We start from the raw sequence: 7,746 nt of genomic DNA, 5'->3' as shown, positions 1-7,746 counted from the left end.
TCAGCTGCCACAGTGCAGAATTAATGCAGTTTTGACACCGCTTTAACTGTCAGGGCTGCATCCTATAGAATCCTTGGATTTGCAGTTTGTCATGGCAATGGCAGAGGTGGCTTAATGTCTCACAAAACTACAGATCCCAGAATCCCATGGTTTTGAGCCGTGGTGGTTAAAGTGTTGTCAGACTGCATCAGTTCTGCAGTACAGGAGCAGCCTGAGAGAGAGTAATTACTGTACTTCAGAACCAGAGGAAGCCTCCAATACCCATTTGTTTGCTTTATTGTTATTTATGGTGTACACATTATTGTTGTTATTGTTGTGGAATTCAAAGATATAGTTGTGTCAGTCTGTAAAATCAGTACGTAGAGAGATCTTGTGGCCTCTTTTGAGACTAAGGTCCAAAACACACACTGCAGAGAAATAATCCAGTCTGAGACTGCTTTAACTGCCCTGGCTCAGTACTAGGGAATCCTGGGAACTGTAGTTTACTGTGGTATCTGAGCTCTCTGACAGAGAAGGCTAAATGTGTCACAAAACTCCATTTCCCAGAATTCCCTAGAATTGAGCCAAGGCAGTTGAAGTGGCTTCAAACTGGATTATTTCTGCAGTGTATATGTATTTGGACCTATCTGAAAGTATATGTATGTATGTGTGTGTATCTATATCTATATCTGTTTCCTCGAAACTGCCGTCAAGAATCGAAAGACTGCTCGCGGAGAATCCACGCCTCCCTCCTCCTCAAACTTCGCCCTCCGTCAGAGGCCTTTGCCCACAACAATCATGGCGGCGGTGGCGACACCTTTCCTCAGCGCCGTCCTTTCGGCCGTGAGAGGGGGCGGCGACAGGCGAGGAAGGAAGGGAGCGGGCCTTTTCAAAGCCGCTCGTGGTGTGTCTCCCCGCCGAGGAGAGGGGCGGCGAGGCTATGAGCGGTGCTACCCGGGTGCCGGCGCAGGCCTTCCGCTTGCCCGGCCGTCATGGCTACGCGGTGGAGTTCTCGCCTTACTTTCCCGGGCGCTTGGCCTGCGCGGCCTCGCAGTACTACGGCATCGCAGGTGAAGCGGCCGCAGGGGGCGCATGCGCAGTAGAGGCTGCCAGTCTTTCACTCCCCCCCCCCTTTTTGCCTTGGTTGCTTTAAACTTCTTCAGTTGGGGGATGGCTGAGGGGAAATATTAGACATTGATTGGAGCCCACTTGTTTCATTAGGACCTGCTTCCAGATGAGCCAGCAAACCCTTAACCCTCAATAATAATAATAATAATAGAGTAATTTAATAATAATAATAATAATAATAATGTTTTATTATTTATATAATTTATTTATAAAATAATTAATTTATATAATAATAGTTAAATATAATAATATACTAGTTATAATATTCATATTTATAATATAACTATTATATAATTATGTATATATTAAAATAAATAATAATTTATTATTATTTATATATTTATTACTATTATTATATAATATAATACATAAAATTATATATATATATATATATACTATATAATTTTATAATATACAACAATAATTTATAATATAATATTTGTATTTATAATATAGCTTATATAATTATATATTATTAAAATTATTAATAATATTTTATTATTAAATAAAATAATTTATTATTATTAATTTATAATAGTTATATAAACAGTTATATAATAGTTATAAATATTATAAATTATTATTTTATTTTATTATTGAATTATATTATTAGCTCCAGCTAAATAACCCTGCCGCCTTGGTCAGTGTTGGAGGTGGAGGGGAGGCTTTGGGGAGGTGGGAGCCCTCGAGGGGAGCTGGGGGCTCTTTGGTGCCCCTCTGAGGCTGCTGCTGGAGGCAGGGCAACCAGGGTGTTCTCTGACACCATCAAGGAGGACAACACACTGCAAAATGGAGGACATGATGTATTTAAAGCTCAAACTCTTCATAGAAATGTAAACTCCATGCTTCTTAGTCCTGGTCCAAATGGAGGCCACTTGGAAATCCCTCCTGGACAGAAGGCTGGAATGTAGGGTGTGTCTGGGAGAAGGAGGACACCTGCTCACCCTGCTCACCTGAGGAACCCCAAAAGTTGACAGTGAGGTGCCACTGGGGGACAACAGAAGGTTGTCTCTAATGGCAGCACGGCCATGTGCATATGCCACTATTGGGGACAACATGGGCTTGCTGTCTGCAGATGCTCAAAGCCACAGATGGCAATTCTGCAGATACTGAAGTCCCACTGTACAATCTACAATATTAAATACTTATTATTCAAGTAAACTTGGGTGTTTATAATTAAGTACATAGGTAAACAAATTAATTCATTCAGCAACATTTAACCTCTGCACCTCTGCTGGATTGTAGCTATTTTTGTTTTTGTTTTACTAAGGGCTGAAGCCTCTGGCTGCTCTGGCCATGATTGGGTTGGGACCTCACGACCCTCTTCCAAAGAAGGCCACTACTGCAGGTCCCAAATTGTACAGTCAGCAGTGAATCTAAAACAACTCCTTTCCAATCCGGTCCTTTGGAGTGGAGCATGCCCTTGGTGTGGCTTCCAGTTGCTTTGGGAGCATGCATCATTGAAACATCACACCCCAAAAGCAGCCGGAAGCCACTTTATTTGGCTTGTGTGTAGTAGTTGCCATCTGTTCACTTCTCATTGGTTTCATAGACTCTTGCACTTTTCCCATCGCACACTTTCAACAATCTGATTTCTAAGCAACGACAGCATTTTGGAATATTGAGTTAGTTGTCATACTTGGAGTAGAAATAATATTTTATTTATTCATGACTTTAAATATAGCTAAGTGTGGATCTGTGGTCATGCCTTTCAAATGACTGTTATGATCTTTGCAGACCAGGTGAGGGTTACCTATGGCCTTCCAGATGTTGGACTACAACTCTCATGTCCTTTTTCCACTGGCTATGCCTGGCAAGATTTGTTCAAAGGTGGTTTGCCATTGCCTCCCTCTGAGGCTGAGAGCATGTGACTTGCCCAAGGTCACCGAGTGGGTTTTGTGGCCGAGCTGGGAACCAAACCCTGGTCTCCAAAGTTGTAGACCAACACTCAAACCTAGTAGAGTACATAATTTCCACACAACAGGCCAACTCCTTAAAATCTCCATCAAAAAATATTAGGCACTATGAATAAAAAATATTAGGCACTATGGAAAACCACTGCCTCTGAGAATAGACCGACGCTACTCAAAAACATTGGTCTGTGGTGTAATGTTGGTTTGTAGCAAATTACAAGGAAACTATGCCTATGTGATAACAATATGGCACAAATATCATATTGGTTCTGGCAATACTGAGTGGTGGTCGGGAGGAGTGCTGGTAAGTCACAACATATAGCTTGACAAGCACTTAAGTAGACAATACAGTGTTAGATCAACAAATGGTTCAACTTAGTATAAATGTGTTCCTGAGTAAAGCACTCAAGATGGAACTGTTTTCTTCTTAATTTGTTCAATCTGCTCTAGCCTATATTATATTATAATTTTTTTCCCTGGTATCATAGAAAGAATTTAGTTTTATTCTCTTTCTTTTTAGGTTGTGGAACTCTGGCAGTCCTGGAACAAAATGAAACTGGACTTCATCTCTTCAGGAGGTAGTCTTTCTCTCTGATTTATTTAAAAAAAACACTTTTCATTTCAACTTGTAGTTTGGAGTGGACTGTTCTGATATGATTGTATCCTTTAAGAATTAGATCATTTTAATGAGAGTTAAAGTGGAAGGGTATCAGATAATGTGAGGAAATGGCAGGCCTCCACACTACCTACAAAGAATATGTGGGGTGACAAAGATTTTAACTTTGTTATATGAAAAGACAGGACACTTTACTGAGTGAATAGTACCTGTTCATCATGCTGTTTTTACAGTTCAGTCAGCCCTCCATATCCACAGATTTTTTTATCCACCGATTCAAGCATCCACAGATTGAAAATATTCTTTAAAAATATAAATTCCCAAAAGCAAACCTTGATTTTGCCATTTTATATAAGGGACACCATTTTCCTACACCATTATATTTAATGGGACTTCAGCATCCACAGATTTTAGTATCCACGGTGTGTCCTGGAAGCAAACCCAAGCAGATACTAAGGGCCCATTGTATACTGTAATACTTTAAAATAGGTGGGCATTATATGGCTAGTTGGTTGGCTTATATTTGTGATCTGAGTTCTGGGTGGCATCTGTAGGAGTTTCCTCATCTTTTCCTCATGCTATCTGTGTGAGATTGGATCTGATAAGAGAGAAAGTATGTGTGAATGGTCATAAAATGTTCTGAGAAGCTTCTCTGCTGACCCAGAATTCAAATCCAGGTCTTTTCTCAGTCTGACATGCTTTCTTGGCATTCAAAAAACCAGACTGAAGTCTCCTATTATTAATTATGTCAAATTAATTAATAAATACTTCAGTTTTTCATTGATTAATGTGTTGGTGCTGTTGGTTTAGTTTTGACTGGAACGACGGACTGTTCGATGTGACGTGGAGTGAGAACAATGAACACGTGCTGGTCACTTCCAGTGGAGATGGCTCTTTACAAATGTGGGACACAGAAAACACCACAGGTCCACTGCAGGTTTATAAAGAACATAGTCAGGAGGTACAACACTTTTTTTTTATTTGCACATTGTAATGGATTAAGAAATTATTTGAAAAGGAACCAAATACTTATGTTTACTGTCTTAAGTTGATTAATATAGTTATTGACTTTATTGACAAGCCTCCATCAGTTTTATGAACTGGCTTTTTGGTCTGAATGCTTATAACTCTTGTTATGGGATTATTATGGGAATAATGTTTTCTTACCATAGCATAGTTCCCCCTGTTAACATTTGTTCAGGGGTGTGGGGGTGGGGAAGACATTCAGAAATTAAAAGAGAAACACAACTGAAAAATTAATGAATTAACATACTCCTTACTGAAAATGTAGGCCACCTTCTAGAACCTAAAGCAGCAAAGAGGCCAAAATATGGTGAAATTGCTCTGATGTCCCTTAGATATAATGAGAGAGGATTGTTTTGAATATTTTTTTAATTAAAAAATTGTGGAGGTGTCTCTGTCCTACATACACACTGTGGGCCACAGTTTCCCCACCTCTGATTTGAGTATGATTTGCAGTATGTAGCATAACAGTTTTGTTTTTCCACTGGGAAAGCAATAGGAAAGTTCATTCCCTGCATCACTTTATCATTCGAAGTGTTCAAATAGCCATTACAAGTTCTCATACTCTGTAGAATCTATAATACTCTGTAGAATCTATAAACTCTGCTCATTTTTTCCCTGGGATGCAGCAGTTTTAGATTGTGGTGCTCATATATCATATGAACTTCTGCCTTATAAAATGAGTTCTTACTTCTTGGCATTCATAAAGATGGGTAACTTCTTTTTTCTGCAGACTTTGCAGCTGTGTGGGTTTCATAGAAGTGCACTGACTCATAATGTTCTGATAGTCCCCTAATGTGTGAAAAATCTCTTAAGAATTATAGCTAATCGTGCTGTGGCTGCTGTCGACTGAGGATAGTATTGATCATATAATTTATTTACCCAGTGAAAAAGAATTACTAACTGTTAGTTGTTGGAGGTTGTCAGGGTGTGTGTGTGTGTGTGTGCTGCTTTGTGAAGACTTGTTTTTAAAGTCTTTAAAGTGAACAAGTGCTGTGAGGAAATTCTGTTGCTCAGATGTGCCACACATAGAGCTTTTGCTAAGGAATTTGATTATGTCCTTGCCAGAGATTAGATGCCCCTTTGGTTGTTGCAGAATGGTTAAAGCAGTAGTGGAGGTTCATACTACTGTATTGAACAAGTTCTTTTTAATGCTAAAATTAGCTGTCCAGAACAGAGAACAGGAAGAGGATTGACTCCTAAACTGTCTCATCCATGTGAAACTGCCCTCAGGGGTATTGAGGTTGCAGTACTATCTCTCCCTTCCTTCCTATGACTAAAACTCTGGAGATCAGGGTTTGATTCTTCTCTTGGTAATGGACCGCACTGGGTGACTTTGGGCAAGTAACACAACCTGTAATAGGTTCGCCTTAGGGTTGCTATAAGCCTGAAACATCCTGAAGGCACACAACAATAACAAACTATGTCTCCCTTCCTTCCTCCTTTTCTATGTCGTGCTTACACTTTTTGGAGTTTTCTGGCCTCAACATATTCTACTTTTGGCTAAGTGGTGTCTATCCAGATAGTTAATTCGTGTCCAGCCACTTTGGTCTAAATTAAATCTGTTTAATTCTAGAATTCAATAACAGCAACTAGAAAGGGAGATAAAGAATGGTGAGAGAAGTGGTAAGATAAGTGGGAGGTTGGGTGGGAGATAGAATAAAAAGACGTGAGAAGAAAAAGCTCTTCATGCAACAGCAAGAAAAAATTGAGGAGAACCAAGAGGGACCTGTGAGTAGGGTTGCCATAAGTGAGGACCTCCAAACCGGGACAAATGCAGGACAACATTTTCAAATGTAGGACACATTTTTTAAAAATGGAGGACACGCAAACAAAATTGAGGCTTTTTTAGAAATGTTAATATAAATGCATGTTTCTTAGGCATGATCAAAATGGAGGACATTTTGACATTATTCCTAGACAGATCACGGAAATGTACTTCCCTTTCTGGCCACCCCCCTCTCCCCATTCCAAACAGCACATTTGAGCATTGAACCTGGCTTTATTTTAACATTGCCTCTTGCATATTTCAGAGTCTTATTCCACAACCAAACCCTTTGGTCAAGGGACTTTGGTTTTTCTTCATTTTGACTTGTTTTCTCTGTATTCCTCCCCACTAAATAAAGGAGACATGAAATGGAGTTAATGGGTACAAGTTGTTAAACAAAAAAGTCTTGTGAGACTCTGTAGGCAAGAGGTGCACCATCTTAAGAACTGCATTAAGCACACTTAGGCTGCTGCCACACTGCTTTCATTCTCATCACTCCATCCTATGGAATCCTGGGATTTGTAGTTTGTTGTGGTGCCAAGGCTGGGCTTTGAAATCTCAGGCATAAGAGAGGCAAAAGGCTTGGGCTGCATCTACACTGGAGAAATAATCTGGTTTGAGACCACTTTAACTGTCTTGGCTGAATGCTATGGAATTCTGGGAATGGTGGTTTGTTCCAGCACCACAGCAGAATGGCAGTTAACCCCTGGAAGGCCCTCTGACCAAGGTGACCAATGCCCTCACCCCAAAATGTAGGGCACCCAAGCAAAAAAAATGTAGGACATGGCCAAAAATAAAAGCTAAAAACACCCATGTAATTATAAACCCATGCTTCTTAGCCATGATCCAAATGGAGGACATTTTGAAATGTGACAGAAGAGGACATGTCCTGGAAAAGGAGGAGGATGCCTGGTCACCTTGTCTCTGGTCCAAAATGCACTGCAGAAATAAAACAATGCTGGACTGAAATGCCCAGAGTTCCTCACTAAAGCTGCATCCACACTGAGGAAATAATCCAGTTTGAGAGTGACTTAACTGTCCTGGGTTAGTGCTGGGGAATGCTGGGAATTGTAGTACATTGTGGCCCCAGAGCTATCTCTGACAGGGAGTCCCATAACCCTCCAAACGTAGTTGAACTGCAATGCCCAGAATTCCTCCCCAGGTGCATCCACACTGAGGAAATGGTCCAGTTTGAGACTACTCAGTGCTGGGGAATCCTGGGAATTGTAGTCTATTGTGGCCTCAGAGCCATCACTGACAGAGAAGTCTCAATGTCTCCCAAACACTAGCATTCCCAGGATTCCCTAGCACTGAGTTAA

The 7,746-nt window shown here is 40.4% G+C and overlaps 1 protein-coding gene across 3 annotated transcripts in view; it reads left to right on the top strand.

Moving 5' to 3' along the window:
* The first annotated feature begins 806 nt into the window (after positions 1 to 806).
* Positions 807 to 7,746, top strand: part of PEX7 (peroxisomal biogenesis factor 7) — a 74,498-nt gene continuing 67,558 nt past the window's right edge. For 2 of the 3 annotated variants that reach the window (XM_042445903.1, XM_042445900.1), the window contains exons 1-3: positions 807 to 1,049; positions 3,541 to 3,598; positions 4,447 to 4,597. In XM_042445903.1, coding sequence (XP_042301837.1) covers positions 920 to 1,049; positions 3,541 to 3,598; positions 4,447 to 4,597 — 339 coding nt within the window. In that variant the 5' untranslated portion in view covers positions 807 to 919. The remainder of the gene's footprint in view (positions 1,050 to 3,540; positions 3,599 to 4,446; positions 4,598 to 7,746) is intronic. The other variant, XM_042445902.1, reaches the window with a different exon arrangement.

Source organism: Sceloporus undulatus, chromosome 1 (assembly GCF_019175285.1).
Source record: "Sceloporus undulatus isolate JIND9_A2432 ecotype Alabama chromosome 1, SceUnd_v1.1, whole genome shotgun sequence".
Lineage (NCBI taxonomy): Eukaryota > Metazoa > Chordata > Lepidosauria > Squamata > Phrynosomatidae > Sceloporus > Sceloporus undulatus.
Note: the sequence above shows the minus strand (reverse complement) of the source record. Positions and strands in the feature narration are given on the sequence as shown.